The 22,475-nt window shown below is 41.3% G+C and overlaps 2 protein-coding genes across 2 annotated transcripts in view; one reads left to right on the top strand and one right to left on the bottom strand.

The window, feature by feature from the left end:
• Positions 1-15,904, top strand: part of abcc4 (ATP-binding cassette, sub-family C (CFTR/MRP), member 4) — a 39,939-nt gene extending 24,035 nt beyond the window's left edge. Inside the window, exons 17-31 of the mRNA XM_049569731.1 lie at positions 31-68; positions 194-297; positions 394-540; positions 1,953-2,032; positions 4,190-4,340; positions 4,490-4,609; positions 4,701-4,811; positions 5,413-5,513; positions 5,736-5,927; positions 6,018-6,173; positions 6,555-6,644; positions 7,374-7,546; positions 8,035-8,140; positions 15,534-15,668; positions 15,767-15,904. Coding sequence (XP_049425688.1) covers positions 31-68; positions 194-297; positions 394-540; positions 1,953-2,032; positions 4,190-4,340; positions 4,490-4,609; positions 4,701-4,811; positions 5,413-5,513; positions 5,736-5,927; positions 6,018-6,173; positions 6,555-6,644; positions 7,374-7,546; positions 8,035-8,140; positions 15,534-15,668; positions 15,767-15,856 — 1,794 coding nt within the window. The 3' untranslated portion in view covers positions 15,857-15,904. The remainder of the gene's footprint in view (positions 1-30; positions 69-193; positions 298-393; positions 541-1,952; positions 2,033-4,189; positions 4,341-4,489; positions 4,610-4,700; positions 4,812-5,412; positions 5,514-5,735; positions 5,928-6,017; positions 6,174-6,554; positions 6,645-7,373; positions 7,547-8,034; positions 8,141-15,533; positions 15,669-15,766) is intronic.
• Positions 15,905-17,072: 1,168 nt separating this feature from the next.
• The window catches only part of LOC125884666 (ATP-binding cassette sub-family C member 4-like), a 29,031-nt gene continuing 23,628 nt past the window's right edge, over positions 17,073-22,475 (bottom strand). The window contains exons 18-31 of the mRNA XM_049569732.1: positions 22,178-22,293; positions 21,501-21,647; positions 21,148-21,227; positions 20,841-20,991; positions 20,552-20,671; positions 20,324-20,434; positions 20,021-20,121; positions 19,712-19,903; positions 19,466-19,621; positions 19,232-19,321; positions 18,979-19,151; positions 18,751-18,856; positions 17,338-17,472; positions 17,073-17,246 (exon numbers count right to left, since the gene is read on the bottom strand). Of these exons, the coding sequence (XP_049425689.1) occupies positions 17,232-17,246; positions 17,338-17,472; positions 18,751-18,856; positions 18,979-19,151; positions 19,232-19,321; positions 19,466-19,621; positions 19,712-19,903; positions 20,021-20,121; positions 20,324-20,434; positions 20,552-20,671; positions 20,841-20,991; positions 21,148-21,227; positions 21,501-21,647; positions 22,178-22,293 (1,693 nt within the window). The 3' untranslated portion in view covers positions 17,073-17,231. The remainder of the gene's footprint in view (positions 17,247-17,337; positions 17,473-18,750; positions 18,857-18,978; positions 19,152-19,231; positions 19,322-19,465; positions 19,622-19,711; positions 19,904-20,020; positions 20,122-20,323; positions 20,435-20,551; positions 20,672-20,840; positions 20,992-21,147; positions 21,228-21,500; positions 21,648-22,177; positions 22,294-22,475) is intronic.

Below are 22,475 nucleotides of genomic sequence, written 5' to 3'. Positions count from 1 at the left end.
CTAACCAATAATCCATCCTCTCTCTTCTAGGTAGCATATATCATGCAGGACTGGTGGCTGGCTCACTGGTAAGTATGAAACCAAAACCTGTTGTACACTAATCCCCATATTAGTGTGTTCCTCACAGGTCTCTGCCTTTGATTGATTTATTGACATTCTTCTTGTGTAACTCTGTAATATTTTTACTGCTCAGGGCTGATGAGCAAGAGAAGCTGAGTGCCAACAGCACTGTCACCCAAAACGGAGTAAATGTCATGGCAGAGCTGGACAGAGATTTCTACCTGGGGATTTATGGAGGTAATCTATAATGACGTACTGTCATCTCTTCCTGCACTGTATGTACTGTGTTCTTTTTCAGTGGAGAAAAGAATATTCCTCTGCTTGTGTCCACAGGTTTGACTGCAGCCACCATCATTTTTGGCTTCATCAGGAATATTTCCCTGTTCCACGTGCTGGTGAGGTGTACACAGACTCTGCACAACCGCATGTTCAACGCCATACTCCGAACACATGTGCGCTTTTTTGACATCAACCCCATTGGTAAGCAAAGGTTTTAACATTACCTCTAATTAATAAATAAATATCTCGGTAATATTTTGGGCATTAGTTGAAAGAATGCATAGTGACTTAAAGGGATAGTTTAGGTTTTTTGAAGTGTGGTAGCATGTAAATAAAGAACCATCCAAAACAAGGCTGAACCGTTGATGTAGAGGGCTTGTAATTTGAACCAGGAGGTCACAGACTTGGCTCCACTGTTGTGGTGCAGTCCAAAATTTCGTATAAATACATCTTGAAATGAAAAACAATACAGCAGACACAACCTGCTTTCTCTGGAGCTGTACCCACTGATCATTTAGTACAACTCTCCTCTTCAGCTGCAGTCAGTGATGTACGTAGTTTGTAAAATGTCCTATGGCTGCCAAGTTATCAGCCAAACCATTTAATTGGTCAACCTCAAGTAGGGGTTGTTACAAAGGTGGTGGCATCTGTTCGGAAGTCTTACTCCCGCCTTCTCCTCAACAATGTCAAACAGACATAGCTGTTCCTCAAACAAACTGATGATGTGATCTTCCCTCTTCTCCGCCCAAAGCTGCCATTCCCACAGTTGCTGCCTAGTTAGGTATCTAGCTTGCTAATTCCACCATGCTTTTATGGTAATGTTACAGTGGCTACAGGAAGTTAGCTGTACAAAGTTGTCACTCACCTGACGATAGCAGTGTGCTCTCCTTTGCTGTGACAAGAGTTTGAATGAAGCATTAAGTTGTTAAATTATATACTCTTGTAGTTACTGGCTAATGAGTTCTTTAGCCTACTAATTCCACTATGCTATCATGCGACACTGGTTACAGAAAATGAGGATTACTGAAATACATTTTGCTGCTGCCCCTTGTTCACAGCAGTACGTTGTTTAGCTTCCGTGGTGGTACTCCTGCGGCCACGGAAGCTAAAGTCTGCTGCCAGCCTGATTCTCTAAACATGCCGAGCATCTTATTATGGTTAAGTACCTTACAACCCCACTTCAAAAGATCTGAACTATCCCTATCCCACTAGAATTCCTGTCTGTCATTTGTAAGGAAATTATGTCTACTCTTTTATAATCTCTGAGTGACATGTATTTGATTGGTGTTTCAGAAAAGAATGTTAATTGCTGAAAGGCAAAAATCCATTATGTCAAGTACAGTAGCTCTTGGCATTTAGCTTTGAAGTAAAATTGGGGAGTTGTTGCAGCTTGTCAGAACCCTGCCAAACTTTAAGACACCTCAGGTGCTCCAAAAAAGACCTCCATCCAAGATGTAACAGAGCCTTACAAAACTGTGTGAGGGGAAACCACATGACTAAAAAAATGTGACAGCACTTCAGTCAGCAGATTCTCCCCATAACTATAAATTAGCAAATTAAATGTTATGGTAGCTCAAGTTGTTATTAAGATATTCTCTATATTCTCTCCTCAGGAAGAGTCCTGAACAGGTTTTCAAAGGATATTGGCCAACTGGATTCTAGCATGCCGTGGACTTTTGTGGACTTCATTCAGGTAAGGAGAGATGACACAGCAGCGCATGAGAGCCTCAAAACTGAGGCTAGATGGTTGATTAATACGAACAACCGCAGAAGGTATCGGCCATTCATTATATCAGTGTATTTTGTGTAGGACTTCACGGTTAAGTTTAAGAACATTGCGTACAAGACTCACAGAAATAGCTGAATACAATGCCATCCTCCTGATAAATGATGAAAGTGATGAGAATGTTTATTGGGAGACTGACTAGTGAGAAGTGGAGGGAGCATCTTGCACATCGGTGTTTAATTAATGCTTGAACAGCAAAATAAATTTTTAGATCCATCACTGGTGCAGCCTGAGAGAGAACAGAAACATTTTCTATGCCTCCACACTGACGTGACAGGAGGCATTATGTTTTTGGGTTGTCCGTCCATCTGTCCGTCCCAGATATCTCAGGAATGGCTTGAAGAAATTTCCTCAAATTTGGCACAAACATCCACTTGGACTCAAGGATGAACTTATTATATTTTGGTGGTCAGAGGTCAACTTCACTGTGACATCATACTGTTCTGCTAAAACACTTGTTTGGCCACTATTCAGCACCATAACTCAGGAACAAAGGTGAGCAAGTGGTTGGATACCAATCTCGAAATCCATTAGCTACTGTTCTGATATGCCTCGTGGTGCGAGGGCAATATTTCAGGCTGATGTGGTGTAGCCTGCAGCTATCTGAGTCACAACTTCTCCTCTGTGTGCCAATCATTTCATTGTATTTAAATTTAGAAGAAGCTAGTAGGGGTGGGAATCACCAGAGGATCCATGATACGATACTGTCACAATAGTAAAGTCATGATACAGTATAATTGCGATAAAATATATTGCGATATATTCCCTTTTTTCAACTGTAAATTATGTCCCCAGAGGAAAAATTGGTCAACATCTGTTTTATCGAACAAGATAAAGTTTTCAGTCTGTTCATCTCACTTCAGCCATTTTATTTTTGCAGCAAAATGTATCTAGTGAACTGAAAAAGCAGTTAATAACATTATTCTAGTAGGCTGCCAAAGTTGAATTTGTAATATATAATAATTTATATAATAAAAAATCAATACTTGGCACTGTGTGACGATACGATGTTGTTCCACAACAGTATTGCAATGCTATGCTGTATTGATTCCCTACCTACCCCCCCCTCTAAAAGCTAATACAAAGCTTATGTGTTGTCAGCAGATAGCCAGCGCATACGAGATTGCACTTTGACCAATGCATTCTGCCTCTCCACATGCACTTTAAATGTGATCGGTCAACGTGACTCACTCTACAATTGGAAAACAGAACACTTGTCGATACCAAAACTGGTCCCGTCGCCTAGAGATTCTGCATGTACATGCGTGTTTAAAGAGATTAGTTAGATACTAAATTGGTGACACTAATCTTGTGTGCCGACCATGAAAACATGGTGATTGTGTAGATCTTCTGTGCTGCAGGGTTGTAGATAATACAAATCTTCAACTGCAACGAGACTGATGTGTCTGAATGTCTTACGTTTTGAACTCACAGCTGGCTCACTCATGAGGTGCCAAATGTTACATAAGCCCTGTGACCTCTGCCGTACATGTCCTGTCATGTCTGAATAAAGCTGTAAGGCAGGCCTGTGTATTGAAAGAATCTGGTGATATGATACGAATCATGATACTGGGGTTGTAATTCAATATGTGGCGATACTGTAAACAAGGCCATATATTGAGATGTTTTATTTAATTTGAGGAAACTGTCACAGTATAATGAAAGGAGCACCATATGCATAAAATGAGAGTTACTTTTTTATTTATTTTTATTTTTATTTTATTTATTTTTTTACTTTTCTATGCCATCACAACAGTGGGATCTGCATTTGTATATATTACATTCCCTGTAACACATTAGCACTAAGCTGTTACGTTGTAGTTGAAGAATCAAATGACTGAATATAGATTACAACACGTAACCTCAAACGGCATCATTACAATCACTAGTTCATTCTCTCTCCTGTTTTTATGTCAGGTCAGATGTATGAACACTAAAGCAGCATTTATCAGAGGGTTGATCAGTTGAACATAACAATTCAGCATGTATGTCACACAGTGATCAGTTAACAAGCAGATTTTAGATGTGAAGTATTTTTTGTGGTTTTTTTGTGTCTCTGAGCAGGTGTTCCTGCAGATTCTCGGGGTGATCGCTGTGGCAGTGTCTATAATCCCCTGGATCCTAATTCCCGTGGTCCCCCTCCTCCTTGTCTTTCTCTACCTACGTCGCTATTTCCTGCAGACCTCCAGAGACATCAAACGCCTCGAGTCCACCAGTGAGTTTCCCACTGTGTGTTTCACCGTCAGTTTTAGGCTGGGCACGTGTAAGATTTGTTAAAACGAGCGACAATGCCCATATCGTGTATGTGTCTGTGCTGTATATTAGTGAGTTGAAATTCATTTGTTTTTTTCATCCCTCCCGCAGCTCGGAGTCCAGTGTTTTCCCACCTGTCATCATCTCTTCAGGGCCTGTGGACGATCCGAGCCTTTGGAGCAGAGGAGAGGTTCCAGAAAGCCTTCGATGCTCATCAGGACCTGCACTCAGGTTCCCCTCAGCCTCCGAGTCACTGCTCATCAGTATGAAGCTTTAGCTGTGTCGCTCCAATGAAAATAACATATTTCTTTGTCATGAACAGAGGCCTGGTTTCTGTTCCTGACCACTTCTCGCTGGTTTGCTGTCCGCCTTGACGGCATCTGTTCCATCTTTGTTACCGTCACCACCTTTGGCTGCCTGCTGCTCAGAGACCGTAAAGATGACTTGTGATCTTTTAAGATAAACTCTGACTTTGTACCACTCTCAGAATCAGAAATGTTTAAATCCTAGACAGTGATGTTTGTGTTAATGTGTTAAATGAGCTGTATGTGACATTTAGAGCGTATGTTTGACTCAGAGTTTGGGAAGGGATTGTCTGCACACAGCTCTCATGGAGTTGGCTGAGCTGGCTGTTAGCAGCTAACAGCGCTTGCAACAGCAACTGCCCTGACAGAGCAAACACTATTACCCTGAAGGGAACCACACAGTGGGTGCTACACTTCTGCGACAACCGCGTACCAATATTAGCAGTAAACGCCAAAAAAGTGCAGTGCAGAGCGGCACTCATTAGCTAGCCAGTGGGACACACTCTCAGCTCTTCACATGCACATGTGGCCGGACCATCTACCGCGACAAAGAACTGAGAAGCTTGGAATACAAAAGGAAGCATGCCTTCATCTCCACTATACTCCACCATATCTTTACATAGCAAATGGCTGCTATATTAATGCTCTGAATGTTGCATACAGTTCCTTTATAAGAACGAGTGTCCACTGTTGCAAAAGAACATGAAATGTCTTTCCTGGTTCTGTTAGAGCTGGACGCCGGCTCTGTTGGTCTGGCTCTGAGCTACTCCGTCACACTGATGGGAATGTTCCAGTGGGGTGTCAGGCAGAGTGCAGAGGTGGAGAACATGGTAAGATGTTTGGTTTGTCTGTGACTTCATTTACAACTTGTATTTTTAGTGACTGTATCTGCAATTTTTAGGTGTAGGTGAGTTGCCCTTTGCAGTACACATCTCATGGCTTTGGGGTCCAAATATTCAAAAATGTTATTTGTGAAGTCGTTATTCACATTTGGTGCTTTGATTTTTTTGTCTGTCATGTCTGTAAGTCACCTGCATCTCCACTGTCTTCAGATGACATCAGTGGAGAGGGTGGTGGAGTACACTGAGCTGGAGAGTGAAGCACCCTGGGAAACCCAGAAGCGCCCTCCTCCCGACTGGCCCAGCAAAGGCCTGGTGACCTTCGACAGGGTCAGCTTCTCCTACAGCAGCGACGGACCACTGGTGCTGCAGAACCTGAAAGCAATGTTCCAACCCAAAGAGAAGGTCAGACATCTTCAGAGGCCTGAATACTGTTCATTTCACATCACATTAAATGTGAACTGACATGTTTGATTCTTCTGTCCTGTGTGTCAGGTTGGTATTGTGGGAAGAACAGGTGCTGGGAAAAGCTCTCTGGTCTCAGCTCTCTTCCGCCTGGCAGAGCCTCAGGGGAAGATCTATATCGACGGCGTGGTGACGTCTGAGATCGGCCTCCACGACCTGCGCCAGAGGATGTCCATCATCCCTCAGGTACACATCAGCTGACCACCACTTGGTGTGTGTTTAAACGATACATGCAGAGAGCACAAGACCAGCGATGGGCTCATTTTATGATTTTGACAGTGAGGAGACTGAATCTGTATACTCGGAACAGAGTCATCTGTCTGTATTGTGAGATGTGGGGTGTAAAGGACTTTGGTGCAGTATCTGAGGGTGTGTTGTAATTGGCCGGGCTGGGTCCTATTTTCTTTTAGTGTTAAATCACATATTGTAGGAGACCCCAGGTCCAAGTCCTTAACTCAGAGCTGGTGGCACTTTCTTGCAGTGATGGCCTGCTTACCGGTCAGAGGAGAGGTGTGATCTCTGAGACTTGGGTGCAGTTAAGTCAGCTGACTCAATGTTTTTTTCCAGGACCCGGTGCTGTTTACAGGCGCCATGAGGAAGAACTTGGACCCTTTCAATCAGCACACTGATGAAGACCTGTGGAAGGCTCTGGAGGAGGTTAGTAGCACACTCTAAGGCTGGTGCACCAACCAAGATTAAATCCTTGTTTAATTTTAAATTTAGCTGCACTAAACTTAAATTTAAAGCTTTTTAAACGTCTCCAAACCTAGGTTAATTTACTTCTGTCACACTGAAACATTAACTCCAATTTGAAATGTGATCCAGTATAAACTTAAAACTTAGACGTGAGTTAATTAGTGATGTGCTCCCTGCTTCTCTCCTTAAGAGGAAAGGACAGCCCAAGCAGGAAGGCAAGAGGGCTGTCACACATTGTATACTGTGACTTCTTGAATTTTTTATACATACTATATGACTTTAATTTTATTTCAACATACTATGCTGACTTCTTTAAATTATTACAACATAGCAAACTTTTTTTGCTTACCATACTATGACTTATTTAAATTATACTGTACCATGAATTTACATACATACATACTTAACTTTTTTTTCCCAGCATACTTTACTACCACTTCTTCAACTTTTAACGCCTTACTATACTGTAAGTTTTATTTGCATACTATACCATGACTTGTTTAAACTTTTTTCCACATGCTATGAGTTGTTTTTTTATTAGTTTACTTTAAACCTAGTCTTGGTAAACTCTGATTATAACTAATCTTAGATGAAAATCATTTCTTGTTGGTGCAAGCCAGCCAAAGAGTTGACTTTCTTGCTCCTGTTGTTGCGTGCCTCAGACAAACACTCACTCTGTGTTCCCCACAGGTGCAGCTGAAGTCTGTGATAGAGGAGCTGCCTGGGAAGTTGGAGACAGTTTTAGCTGAGTCAGGCTCCAACTTCAGCGTGGGCCAGAGGCAGCTGGTGTGTCTGGCCAGAGCCATCCTGAGGAAGAACCGCATCCTCGTCATCGATGAAGCCACTGCTAATGTGGACCCCAGGTACTGCTGACACAGCTCACCTCTTTGGCAATCATTGGAAAGAGTGAAAAATTTGTGTGGTAGTACTGTTTTTTTCCCCTCTTCATAGGGTTTTTATTTGCGAGAAAGTAAAATAATACATAGTGGACCTCATGACATACTTGCTTCTTATGTCATCGTTCAGATACTTGTGTTCTCAGTGTGTCCCCAGTGTGAACGCTTTGGAGACACTCAGGGAAATGTTTAAGATCAGAGCAGAAAAAGCTCTAAGTTTGTCTTCAAAGCTTTAATTTAATGAAATCCCTGTAAGAAAAGGGAGGTATGTTTCATCTGATAATGATAAAATGTTTCAAAACATTGAGAGAACAGTTTCAAATTCCTACTGCAGCAGTTCCAAACACATCATGCTAACACAGGTGTTGTTTTCTTATCAAAGATTTTATTCGTTTTATTTGTGGCTCAGGTGGTAAAATGCATTTCTTTAATGTGTGTACTGTGTCTGTCTGCAGGACAGATGAACTGATCCAGAAAACCATACGGGAAAAGTTCAGTGAGTGCACCGTGCTGACCATCGCTCATCGTCTGAACACCATCATAGACAGCGACAGGATACTGGTGAGTCCTCTTACAGATTCTAGAAAGCGTTCTCTGTGGGGTATGTGCCACTGGTGGGAAACCGTTGACATCCCTACTTCCATGTAAGGTCATATTTATTCAAGACAGGTGTATTAGACTGCTTAAGGTTAAATGAGGTGAACCTAGTAATAAACTGACAGCTGAGTGTCAGATTCAACCCCTCAGACTGTACCTAACTATATAATGGTTTTTATTTTCTGCCCTGTCTACATTCATACCTTTAAATGGTGTCTAGGAAAATGGCAGCAGTTGTCACCACCTACAAGCAGAGAAGATAATAGCTGCTGCAAGATTAGCTCCTTTTCCACCAACGTTTCCAGGAACTTTAGGAACACTTCATTCCTGGTAATCTGTGTGGTTTGCTTTTTCACCACACCACAAAGTTTTGGAAGATTTATTCAAATTAGCGTGATGACGTAGATGATTCGGTGTGCGTCCTGTATTTGGCTCCGCCAGCTTATTGGCTGGTAACATGGCAACATTAGTGCTGGTACAGTTTGGGCTGCATGTCTCAGCCAGCAGCTAAGATTAAAAATATTTTAAGTCAAGTGTCAATCTAAGTTAGTCTACATACAGACAGCTGTCATTTGTATTGGTAACAATTCGCTATCAGCCGAACTAGCGTGCTGTCCTTGTGTAAGACATAACGTTAGTGTTGGTGGATGAGAGACTGTGGACGGAGCATAATGAATATTGCTGTCTAGATGTTTACATGTTCATGCTTGCTGAACACATGTATTGGGTTCTTACTTGCTAAGGTTTAATGTCACTTACAGTAATGAGTGTAGTTGCCGTCAACTCAAGTCATTTTTCAGTTATCTTCACTTTGTTTCAAATGCGGCCGCTCGGCTGTTCACCGGTTACCGTGTCGTGGAGGCGTGTGTGTATGTGGAGGAGTTCAGCGCCGGCACAAAAGAACCGATACCGTCAGCACTTATCAATACTACGGTCTTTGATCATTTAGCCTCGGGGCTAATTTAGTACCAGGTTTCGGTACCCATCCTAAATCAAAACACAAACAAAGTGGAGCTTGTTGAAATGAAATAAAGTTTGCAGCGGCTGCCGTGCCAGGAAGTGCGGAACGCTGCAAGTGTGTGTTCCACCAATCAGCGTTCTTTGGCACACAGCCCCACCCCTCAAGAATTCCGGGTAATCTGAAAAGTCCTACGCCCCTACAAGGTACTTTTTTCAGGGTAAGTTTGTGGTTGAGGGAAAATTTTTTCCCTGGGTAATTTCAGTGGAAGCGCGCTGAGGTTTTTCAAAATTTCAGGTAACTGATAAAAGAAAAGGGGCTATTGATACGACTCATCATATCTGTGCATTAAATATGGAACTAGAGCCGCGAGTAGGTTAGTTTAGCATAAAGATTGGAAGCAGGGGGAAAGAGTCTGCCTCGCTCACACCTATCGCCCCTCTGCAGCTCACTTATGAACATGTTATCTTGTCTCTGTTTTATCAGTACACTAATAGATTAGAAGTGAGAGGCTGATGCTTTTGGGGAGAGTGATGCGCTGGAGCTGTTTCTTTGTTATTAACTCCTGAGTGTAGTGAGCAGTGGCCTTGTGCTCACTGACTGCATTCTCACTCGTCAGAAAGACAATTCAATATATCCACAATATATTTCTAGTAGAAATTGTATGTCAAGGTATCAACAACTTTGTTTGTACAATTTAAAACTAAACATCAAAATTGAAAAAACATTCAGTGACTTTTTTAATGGCATACTACACTGACAGATGTGGACAAACCCTGAACTGAAAAGTCAGCATTTTGTTCTTGTACAAGGAATTTATTTGGAAGTCGCTTGTAGTTTTGAGCTGTAGCTCAATGAAATAAACTGATGCTTCTCATGAACACAAGTAGAATGAAAGGATTGTGTCCTATATCAAATAAATCACAGACTACATGAGAGTTTGTGTTATTCCAATTGGGGCTCAATAAACATCGAACGCCTCGTCTAATGGTTTAAGAGAAAATCCTCAAGGAGGAGTCTTAGAATGTCTCTAGCTCATTAGGTCAGGGAGATAGAAGACTAGTTTTAAGTTTAGAGAATCAGAGTTCAATTCTCAGGTGAACAATCAGTCTGTTTTGAAAGCTGATGTCAGAAGGAGAAAGTTAAAAGTTTTATGGGACACAGACTAAGTGTGTCTGGACTGATAGCCCAGGCTGTGAGAGAACTGGCTGGAAATCCAGAATGTGTTGGTTTGGTCCGGTGAATTTTAAAAGCTGCCGTTCAGAGGAGCGAGTGAAAGGCTTTGTGAAACACAGAGGAAGGGTGAGGTGGAATAGCTCAGGCTGAAAAAGAGCTGCTTGAAGAGCATGAGGTTGATGGTTTGATCCTTATCCAGGGCAGGTGAATTTTCAAGTCCAACACCCAAATGAAAAGGGTAAATGCACCCTGAGAAAAGGTTTTTCTATGGCAGCAGCTTAACTCAGTGGTTAAGGCTACTACCCTTGGCACAGGAGACTGGGGTTCAAATCTGGTCAGGTTGATGGTTTGACTGTTATCCTGTGCAGGTGAAATTTAAAGTCCAATGCCCAAATGAAAAGGTTAAATGCGCCCGGAGAAAAGGTATATGTATAAGCAGCAGCTTAGCTCAGTGGTTAAGGCTACTGTCCTTGTTGTGGGAGACTGGGGTTCAGATCTGCTCGGTTTGATTCTTATCCAGGGCAGGTGAAATTTAAAGTCCAACGCCCAAATGAAAAGGTTAAATGCACCCGGAGAAAAGGTGATACGTGTAGCAGCAGGATAGCTCAGTGGGTAAGACTACTGACCTTAGTGTGGGAGACTGGGGTTCAAATCTGGTTAGGTTGATGGTTTGACTCTTATCCTGTGCAGGTGAACTTTAAAGTCCAATGCCCAAATGAAAACGTTAAATGCGCCCAGAGAAAAGGTATATGTATAAGCAGCAGCTTAGCTCAGTGGTTAAGGCTACTGTCCTTGTTGTGGGAAACTGGGATTCAGATCTGCTCGGTTTGATTCTTATCCAGGGCAGGTGAAATTTAAAGTCCAACGCCCAAATGAAAAGGTTAAATGCGCCCGGAGAAAAGGTGATACGTGTAGCAGCAGGATAGCTCATTGGGTAAGACTACTGGCCTTAGTGTGGGAGACTGGGGTTCAAATCTGGTTAGGTTGATGGTTTGACTCTTATCCAGGGCAGGTGAAATTTAAAGTCCAACGCCCAAATGAAAAGGTTAAATGCGCCCGGAGAAAAGGTGATACGTGTAGCAGCAGGATAGCTCAGTGGGTAAGACTACTGGCCTTAGTGTGGGAGACTGGGGTTCACATCCAATGCTACCATATGCACGTCATCGCATGGCATGGGGGAGCCAGGACGCCGGGAAAAAGTGGGGATGTCATCATCATCCCCACATTAATTAACATTATTTGGGTAATAAGGAAAGGTAGGGTAGACAGGAAGGACAGGAAGGGGGCTAGAACAGCGTGATAGGAAAGGTAGGGTATGCCGAAAGGTGGCTAGGACTGGGGAGTAGGTAGTAGAAGAGGAAGGGAAGGTAGCTTGCTCGGTAGGAAAAGAAGGTAGGTAGGCAGGAAGGTGAGTAGGTGGAAGGAAGGGTAGGAAGGTGGTTAATTTGTACTGCTTTTTGTAGAAAGAAAATATAGAAGAAAGAAAAGTAATCAATGAAAATGAAAATCTTGATTAATTAAGTAATTGATTTTAATCAAGTAAAAATCAGGATCTTTATTAAACTTAATCACTTGAGAATCAAAATCAGGATCTTGATCCAATGCTACCATATGCACAATCTTGCTTATCTTTTAATCAATTACTTAATCAAAAAAAAAAAAAAAAGTTACTTGAATTTAAATTAAGTTATCAAAAATCAAGATTTTTTGAGACTTAATTTAAATTCTCAAAAAAAGAGGTACACCACCTTCCTGGCTACCTACCTACCCTCCCTTCTCCCAGTCCTTCCTACTACCCAGTCCTTCCTACTATCCAGTCCTAGCCACCTTCATGCATAGTCATTCCGCACTTTTGCTCTTCCCCTTTCGGCATATCACCCAGTCTAGCCCCCTTCCTGTCTACCCTACCTTTCCTTATTACCCAAATAATGTTAATTAATGTGGGGATGATGATGACATCCCCACTATTTACCGGCGTCCTGGCTCCCCCATGCCGTGCGATGACGTGCATATGGTAGCATTGGATGTGAACCCCAGTCTCCCACACTAAGGCCAGTAGTCTTACCCACTGAGCTATCCTGCTGCTACACGTATCACCTTTTCTCCGGGCGCATTTAACCTTTTCATTTGGGCGTTGGACTTTAAATTTCACCTGCCCTGGATAAGAGTCAAACCATCAACCTAACCAGATGTGAACCCCAGTCTCCCGCACTAAGGCCAGTAGTCTTACCCAATGAGCTATCCTGCTGCTACACGTATCACCTTTTCTCCGGGCGCATTTAACCTTTTCATTTGGGCGTTGGACTTTAAATTTCACCTGCCCTGGATAAGAATCAAACCGAGCAGATCTGAATCCCAGTTTCCCACAACAAGGACAGTAGCCTTAACCACTGAGCTAAGCTGCTGCTTATACATATACCTTTTCTCCGGGCGTATTTAACCTTTTCATTTGGGCACTGGACTTTAAATTTCACCTGCCCTGGATAAGAATCAAATCATCAACCTAACCAGATTTGAACCCCAGTCTCCCGCACCAAGACCAGTATTCTAACCCACTGAGCTATCTGCTGTGTTCCACAAAGCCTTTCACTCTCTCCTCTGAACAGCAGCTTTTACATTTCACTTGGCCTCAATAAGGACTGAACCATCACATTCTGGATTTCCATTCAGTCCTCTAACAGCCTGAGCTATTAGTCTAGAAACACTTTGTGTTCCATAAAACTTAACTTAATTCTTCATACATCGGCTTTCAAAACAGACTTACTGTTCACCTGAGAATTGAACTCTGATCCTCTGAACTTCATAAAAGTCCTCTATCTCACTGAGCTAATGAGCTGGAGACACTTGAAGACTCCTCCTTGAGGATTTTCTCTTGCACCTTTAGATGAGGCGTTCAGTGATCACTGAGCCCCAGTTGGAATCTAACACAAATTATTTCATATGCTGCTGTAAAACAATGGTCTTGCTAGATACTAGGGCCCAACCGATATGGATTTTTTGGGGCCGGTGCCAATATTATGGAATAAAAAAATTCGATAACCGATATATCAGCTGATTAAATTTTTACGTTTTTCCAATTTAAAAATCCCCGAAATACCTGCTTTTGGTGGCTTAAATATTAGTTCAAACACTTGTTAAAAAGATATAAATTGAAGGAAGAACATTTTACTATTTTCAAATACTTTTATCAGAAATTGTGTGGAACAAGCAGCATACGAACAATTTGAACACAAAATAAATCAAAAATATGTGCAAAAAGGCAGTAAACCTCTGGGAAATAAAATAATCATGCAAAGTCTATATGAATTAAAACATTCACATGTATGTTCACAGTACCAGAGTTCTTCTTATTATTGCCAATTTAACAGAGGTTATAGTGCAAAAAGTAACACAAGGACATAATTTCTAAGTAAAACAACATATTCTCTGCATTTTATTAGTGATGAAAATATAAGCGTTAACATTGGCATCAATCGGCCAACCTTTGGCCGATTATTCTCTAATGGCTATAATTGGCCGATTAAATCTGCCGGCCAATAAATCGGCCGGGCCCTACTCGATACTTCTGCTTGTCAACAAGTCCCTTAACAAGGACTGAGTCAGTAAACCATGAACAGTGTCATACACAATATCCTTTCATTCTACTTGTGTTCATGAGAAGCATCAGTTTATTTCATTGAGCTACAGCTCAGAACTACAAGCAACTTCCAAATAAATTCTTCGCACAGAACAAAATGCTGACTTTTCAGTTCAGGGTTTGAACTTGAACGTGGAACTTCATAGATTACAAAGATCTGTGACATAAAACTCACATGTGAACAATAAAAGACACATCAAACGTGTTAATTTACCAGTGTTTTCAGCAGCAGTATCAAAGTGGCAGAGTGGTATAAGAACAGCTGCTGAACATGCCTTAGTAATAAATGGTCCAGTTGTTTTTGGCTCAAGGTGGAAAGGCGGAGTACACAGAGCGAGCCTGATTGCCATGTTGGTTTACACATACAAGGAAATTGTCTTAAAATGATTAGAGTGCAAAAGTCAATAATAGATAGTAAGACACATGATGTAGTATAACATTTTAAATTACAGTAAATGTGTTAAAATCTGTTATAAATCTGTAATAAAGTCATAGCATAGTTTGTCATACTTTCATGAGAAAATTAAGTGTCGAAAAAACTCATGGTGTAGCACGTTGGCAAAATTTGAACAACTCATGGAATACTAAGTTGAAAAATCGGGTGACGTGGTATAAATATAAAATCGCTGAATAACTACAGATGTGGTGGATGAGTGGTTAAGGACTTTCAGGGTGTAGACCAGGGTTTGATCCTGTGAATGGCCATGTCGAAAAAGTTGCAGTATTACATACCAAAAAAAAGAAGTGCTGTACCCTTGTGTACCCTTTTTTGTATTATCTGTTGAAAAACCTCAGATAACTCATCGTAAAGTGTGCTGAGAAAACTGACCCCAAAACTTTCCCCTCTCACCTGGTTTCCCTTTAACTTGATGTTGCTCTGTCCTCAGAGTTGGCTGCCTTTTACAAAACAGTAGCATGGTGCAAGTGTTAACATTTCCTAATCCCACTTGTGTGTTGTCAAACTGACATCAGCACATGGCAAACAGACCTTGTTGCAAGCAACTTCATGTAAGAACTATTTTCTATCTACCAAACTACACCCAACAACTGTGCCACCGCACAGAAGGAAGCGCGCATCTACTCATAGACATGAGGCTCAGGCTTGAGACAGCCCAAGATGCTAATATTAATGGCGTCCTCCTCGGCTGAGCTGTAACATTAATTTCCTAGTAGCAGATGTACGCTGATCTCTGCACAGTGATCCAGTCAGCAGGTGTAGAGAGAAAATAGATCCTACGTGAAACTGTTTACAACAAGGTCTGTGGGTTATCTCGGGTAACTGGGTTATGATTTATGGAAAGAGGAAAAATATGTATTTTAGATTCTTGGGGTGAACTGTCCCTATAAAGCTACTCTTTAAAATAAAAATGCCCCTAAAGGCACAAAGCCACAGTGCAAGTTTCAAAATTGCAGCAGCTCTTACTTAACTTGCCTGCAGAGAAACTGCTTGCATCAGGTGCCTTCAGCCAATCACAGTCTAACCTGAAACAACATGACATTTTTTTTTTTAAATCCTTTTAAAAGGTACACACAGGTAAGAAAAAAACATTTTTAGCAGTTATCACAAATGTGTTTTTTATTTTCAGGTTCTAGATGCAGGAAAAATCGATGCCTATGCCGAGCCTTACACCCTGCTTCAAGATCCAGGTGGCATCTTTTATAAAATGGTGCAGCAGACTGGAAAACAGGAGGCAGCAGCTCTACTCAAGGCAGCTAAACAGGCCAGTTTTACCCTCAAAACAGACACTTTCTTCTGACACATTTTTAAATATGAAAAGGTTTTATCTTAAACCCAACTTGCTTTGCTATATCTTTACAGGCGTATAACAGCAGAAGCCATCCCAACATATCAAACGGACATGCAGAAACAGCAGACGGTAACTTGGTTATCTTTGAGACAGCTCTGTGAGCTCAGGGAGGCTCTGACTCGCTGCTTTGCCAGAAGACTTCAGAAAGTGCCTGGGCTCGTACTGCGCCCCTCCAGCCTCTGGTGAACACACACAGGCCTGATAGAAAGGCCTCATCCACTCCAGCTGCTGAGGAGACGACTGAAGATGGTGCTGCCTCAGTGTAGCCTTGACTGGATGAGCCAAATCCAAGCACATCATGCTGTTGTTTCCTCCAAGCACAGAAAGCTTGGAAATCACTGTTGTAAAAACTGTTAAAATGGATCACTATTTATTTTCTATGCTTCATATTTATCATATGTTAAATTGCTGCTCAGTATACTGATGCCTTGGAGAAATTGCTCGCATAATCCTTATAAAACTGTAAGTGCCTTATTTCAGGTTTGCAGCACTTTGTACACATCTTAATGTAACTCTATCCAAAGTTGCCTTGTGTTTGTAAAGACAGCATTGTTGCACAGGATTAATCATTTCCAAATCTAACAAATTACACAGCAGCGTACATTTCTACAATCTCAGTAAAATTTCTGTTTCATCCATTAATGTCCTGGAATTTACTGATCTATAAATGTCTTGTTCCTGCCTTTGGATCTTTTTATTAACTGTTAATATTCACTCTGCTGATTTTAGAGTTTACAGACAGGGAGGTCAGGTGGCAATCTGAACACAGCTGCTACAATGTGTGTTGAATTAGTTTCTGTTCAAATTATTTGATACTTTGTTTTATTGTTTTTTTTTTATCATTTTAAATGTGTTCTGACTGACATGTTCACACTTTATGTCAAATGCTGCATAAACACCTACAAATCTCACGTTGGTGATGCCACTTGTATTGAAATAGACTCTGTAATCTGTATTTACACAGACTGTTTAAAGAAAAAGGTTTTACCTTATTAAGTGATATTTTCCCTGATGGGCTCAGCAACTGTTTCAGCAACACATGCAGAAGAGAACTCAGACATTTAAAAATGGAATAATGTTTATGAGAAAGATGTAAAAAAGGATCACAGTTTGTATTACATTTCAATGATTAGCACCATCATTAGTGTACCTGAAGTTTCACAGGAGGACTTTGGCTTTCCAGGACAGTATCACACACTCACTGATACATTTGATTTGTTTTCCTTCACAAGCAATTTCAAAGACACAATAGAAAATCGACTTGTCCTGCATAGGTTCAGAACTGAAAATGAAAATCTTTTAGCAGAAAAAGGCTTTCTTTACAACAAGGTAGACATTGCATCTTTCAAAATAAATGAGAGGTCATGCAGTCATCCATATGGTTGTGATGGAAAGCCTCAGGTGTTCTCTGAGACTACTTACAGTCTGGAGTCTGTTATACAGCAGTCTTTGGAAATCTTCACTGGCCTCAGGCTGTCAAGACTTTTGTGCCTTTGAAAGTGTAAAAAAATCATCCCTTCATTAAAAACAAGTCCAACTGAAAACATGCACATATTTGCAATATGGTCATTTTTCACCTCACCTGTCTGGCTGACTCCAGCAGGGCTGCTGCCTCAGCCTGGCCCATCTGTTGCACCATCTTGTAGAGAGCACCCTCTTTGTTTTGCAGCAGGCTGAAAGGACGGTCAAACTCCTGGATGGTTCCACTGTCCAGCACCTTAAAGAAGGACAAAAGTCAACAATCAACAGATTAGATGAGAGGATCATTTGGAAAATAACACAGTATGTCCTAAAAAGTGTGACAGGAAAAAAAAGATATAACATGTCCTGAAATTAAAAAGTCATCGTAAAGTATGTCCTATAATTAAAAGAAAAATCCAAAGTGTAGTGTGTCCTTAAATAAAATTAAAAAAGTCATAGTATATTATGTCCTAAAATTAAAAAATGTCATAATATAGTATGTCCTGAAATTAAAAAAGTCAGAGTATAGTAGGTCCTAAAATAAAATAAAAAAACGTCATAATATAGTATGTCCTAAAATTAAAAAACGTCATAATATAGTATGTCCTAAAATAAAAAAACGTCATAATATAGTATGTCCTAAAATTAAAAGAAAAAGTCATAATATAGTATGTCCTAAAATAAAAAAACGTCATAATATAGTATGTCCTAAAATTAAAAGAAAAAGTCATAGTATAGTATGTCCTAAAATTAAAAGAAAAAGTCATAATATAGTATGTCCTAAAATTAAAAGAAAAAGTCATAATGTAGTATGTCCTAAAATAAAAAAACGTCATAATATAGTATATCCTAAAATTAAAAGAAAAAGTCATAATATAGTATGTCCTAAAATAAAAAAAATCATAGTATAGTATGTCCTAAAATAAAAAAACGTCATAATATAGTATGTCCTAAAATTAAAAGAAAAAGTCATAGTATAATATGTCCTAAAATAAAAAAACGTCATAATATAGTATGTCCTAAAATTAAAAGAAAAAGTCATAGTATAATATGTCCTAAAATAAAAAAACGCCATAATATAGTATGTCCTAAAATTAAAAGAAAAAGTCATAATGTAGTATGTCCTAAAATAAAAAAAACGTCATAATATAGTATGTCCTAAAATAAAAAAAAAGTCATAGTAAAGTATGTCATGATATAAAAAAGTCATAATAAGTATGTCCTAAAATTAAAAAAAAAGTCATAATGTAGTATGTCATAAAAAAACGTCATAATATAGTATGTCCTAAAATAAAAAAAAAGTCATAGTAAAGTATGTCCTAAAAAGAAAAAAGGATCGAATTATAGCATCACAAAAAAGTCAGAAAAGAAATCATAGTATATATCATATGAAAAAGTAAAAAAGTCATAGTATGGTGTGCCAAAGAAAATGTCGTAACTAAAGTCATAGTGTAGTAAGTACTCAAGGCTGGGTCACAGAAGGCATACACTGACAATGGTCCCCACCACTGTAATGGCAGCATTGACGACTCACCAGTATCCTGTCGCTGTCTATGATGGTGTTCAGACGATGAGCGATGGTCAGCACGGTGCACTCACTGAACTTTTCCCGTATGGTTTTCTGGATCAGTTCATCTGTCCTGCAGAGACACCAATCAAATGAGCGAAGTATGAAGTACGCTCTAAAAGCTTGAACACCCATTGAATCTCTGAACTGAGATGCATGTGTATCTGGTATGCAGTAGTTTTCTGTCAGCAGTACCTGGGGTCAACATTGGCCGTGGCCTCATCGATGACGAGGATGCGGTTCTTCCTCAGGATGGCTCTGGCCAGACACACCAGCTGCCTCTGGCCCACGCTGAAGTTGGAGCCTGACTCGGCCAGAACTGTCTCCAACTTCCCAGGCAGCTCCTCCACGACAGACTTCAGCTGCACCTGTGGGGAACACAGAGTGAGTGTTTGCCTGAGGCACACAACAACGCAAGCCGTAAAATCAACTCTGATTGAATACTAACTTCCTCCAGAGCCTTCCACAGGTCTTCATCAGTGTGCTGCTTGAAAGGGTCCAAGTTCTTCCTCACTGTGTCAGTAAACAGCACCGGGTCCTGGGGAACAGAGGGAGGACAGGTCAGACAGGAACATGGTTAGATTCATGGTTTCATTCAGTTCAGGCAGGATTTCCTTTTATTCTAACGCAGGAAAACATCACATTCACATGGTACCATTAGCAGAGGTCAGCTGATGTGTACCTGAGGAATGATGGACATCCTCTGGCGCAGGTCGTGGAGGCCGATCTCAGACGTCACCACACCGTCGATGTAGATCTTCCCCTGAGGCTCTGCCAGGCGGAAGAGAGCTGAGACCAGAGAGCTTTTCCCAGCACCTGTTCTTCCCACAATACCAACCTGACACACAGGATAGACTCTGACTGATCATCATACTTCATGTGTGATGAATAAGCAGACTGTGATGGTAGGTGAACCAAGATGTCTCACCTTCTCGTTGGGTTGGAAGGTTGCGCTGATGTCTTTGAGCGCTGGCTGTCCATCGCTGCCATAGGAGAAGTTCACCTTGTCGAACATCACCAGGCCTTTGCTGGGCCAGTCAGGAGGAGGACGCTTCTGGGTTTTCCAGGGTGCTTCACTCTCCAGCTCCGTATACTCCACCACCCTCTCCACTGATGTCATCTGAAGAGACAAGAGGCTCTTTAAAGACTGAGCCTGATCGCCAACCAGCAGGTCACAACAGCTGACGAAGAAACTAAAGACAACACAGAATTGCTAAAGAAGTCACTGGGCTCTTACCATGTTCTCCACCTCAGCACTTTGCCTCACCGTCCACTGGAAGTTTCCCACAAGTGTCACAGCATAAGTCAGCACCAGGCCCACCTCTCCAGCTTTGAGCCCTAACAAACACAAACACACAGAATACAGAGGGCTGTCTGACGGTAGGGTAAAGTGATGAATGTAGCATCCATACTTCTGTCAATCCGACCGCCATCTACTGTATGTAATACACTGACTATTGATAAGTCTAAACAGTCACTGATTACAGTAGTAAGACGACACTCATGTGTGTCTCGTCCCTCTGTGTGCACAGTTCCTCACCATCTCTGAGCAGAATGCAGCCAAATGAGGTGAAGGTGATAAACATGGAGCAAATGCTGTCGAGGTTAAGTGCAAACCAGCGGGAGGTCATCAGGTACAAAAACCACGCCTCTGGCACGAGAGAGACAGAACATTTATTTTAGCAAAGATCTTTGACGACAGAAACACTGCAGTGATCCAACACTAAAATGTTTAACATGAAAATAGCAATATGAAGCAGAGGAGAACCTGAGTGCAGGTCCTGATGTGCATCAAAGGCTTTCTTTAACCTCTCCTCTGCGCTGAGGGCTCGGATCGTCCCGAGGCCCTGAAGAGACGAAGACAGGTGGGAGAAGACTGGACTCCGTGCTGCAGCAACAAAGACAGGTTGACATTATCTGCTTTTCATTATTTTGAATAGCAAAAGGACGGACAACCCGAAATCAAAATGCCTCTGGCTACAAGTATCACCAGCACAGAGGCATACATATACCCTTTGTGCACCTGATATCATTATGGCAAGAATCCATGAACATACTTGTAGATTCGAGGCGTTTGACGTCTCGTGATGTGTGGAGGTAGAATCGTCTCAAGTACAAGAAGACAAAAAGCAGAGGAATGACAGGGATGAGGATGAGAGGGATGACTGAGGCCGCCACTGCAACCACACCTATATTCTGTAAAAATAACTGGAAAACAACAAGCACCGCACTGTGAGGAATACTGAGAAAGTTAAAAATTTAAACATCTCAGAGGTTCGTCAACTGCAAAAGGTTTCAAAGTAGAGAACAAACACATTTAAAAGTGTCCACAGGGGTTTTTATAAAATCGTCATCATCTCTCACTTGATAGAAGTCCACAAAGGTGATGGGTAACATGGAGTCCATCTGGCTGATGTCTTTTGAAAACCTGTTGAGTATTCTTCCTACAAAGCAGAAAAGAACTGAGTCAGAAAAAAAGTCACACTTGACTCTGCCTTTATTTTTAGTTTGTATGCTCCCTGACATATTGCAACAAACGACGTGGAGCATTTACACTCCCATGCATGCTAGTAGGTTAGGCACCAACTACAGAGGCCAGTGATGTAACTGAGTCAACAATGACTTTATGACAAAACAACCTAACCAGACCTGTTTGATTTTGAATTTTTAAAAGTCTTCTTAAGTTTAAACTGATGTAATTTCAGAGGAGGGCTCACCTATGGGGTTGACGTCAAAGAAGCGAACAGGCGTGCGGATGACAACACTGAACATGCTGTTGTGCAGAGCCTGAGATGACCTCACCAGCCCATGAAAGATCAATAAACTCCTGGTATAGCCAAAGACCACAGCAGCTGCTGTCAAACCTAAAAGCACAAACAGCAGACTACTTAACGTTCTTTAACGTTTTATAGCATGAAGGAATTTATCATCATCACAGTCAACAATAACACGTGTGGTGAAAAGGGAATGAAGTGTGGTGGCAAAATTATTATTCAATAAACAATTTAAAGAAAAGTCTTCACACGTCGGCTGTCTTTCTTGAGTTTTAATAAGCATTCATGAATGGAGACACTCACACATATAACCGCATGAACAGTCAGTCAGTGAGCAAGTGCCTAGCAAGTCTTCTTGCCCTGCTATCTTTATAGTTCCCATAACACATGCACATCAACAGTCAAAATATGTGGCGCCTTGACATTCCTAAAACACAACATATCTTCAGACTAACAAGGACACTTGTTGTCCTCCCTGGCTCATACTCTTGGTGTCTGAGCCTCCCTGGCTCGTGACCTTGGTGTCTCTCACTGCTGTCACAGTAGGGGTTAAATGAGCAACACACATCATACATCATAGCAATACCAAATACCAGAATTTTCCATCACAGAAGGCTTACCTGCATAAATACCAAGGTAAAATTTGAGCTCGAACTCTTGACCTGAGCGCGTAGCATTCGTCCTAGTTTCAATACTGACAGCACTGACTGTGCTGTTAAAAGAGTCCGCTCTCGCCCTGTCAGTTGACAAGATAAACACATCAAACTAGGCAGACAGTAAAAGGTTAAGGCAGATGCTATTAGTCCCTAGGTGTCTGTAGTTAACAATGCTATTTGCACGCAGGGTGGAATAGCCACATCTTACTCCCTCCATGGACTGAGTCGCTCTTTATACTATCTCACCTGACTGAGGATAAGT

Source organism: Epinephelus fuscoguttatus, linkage group LG24 (genome assembly GCF_011397635.1).
Source record: "Epinephelus fuscoguttatus linkage group LG24, E.fuscoguttatus.final_Chr_v1".
NCBI lineage: Eukaryota > Metazoa > Chordata > Actinopteri > Perciformes > Serranidae > Epinephelus > Epinephelus fuscoguttatus.
This window is presented reverse-complemented; position numbering and strand designations above follow the sequence as displayed.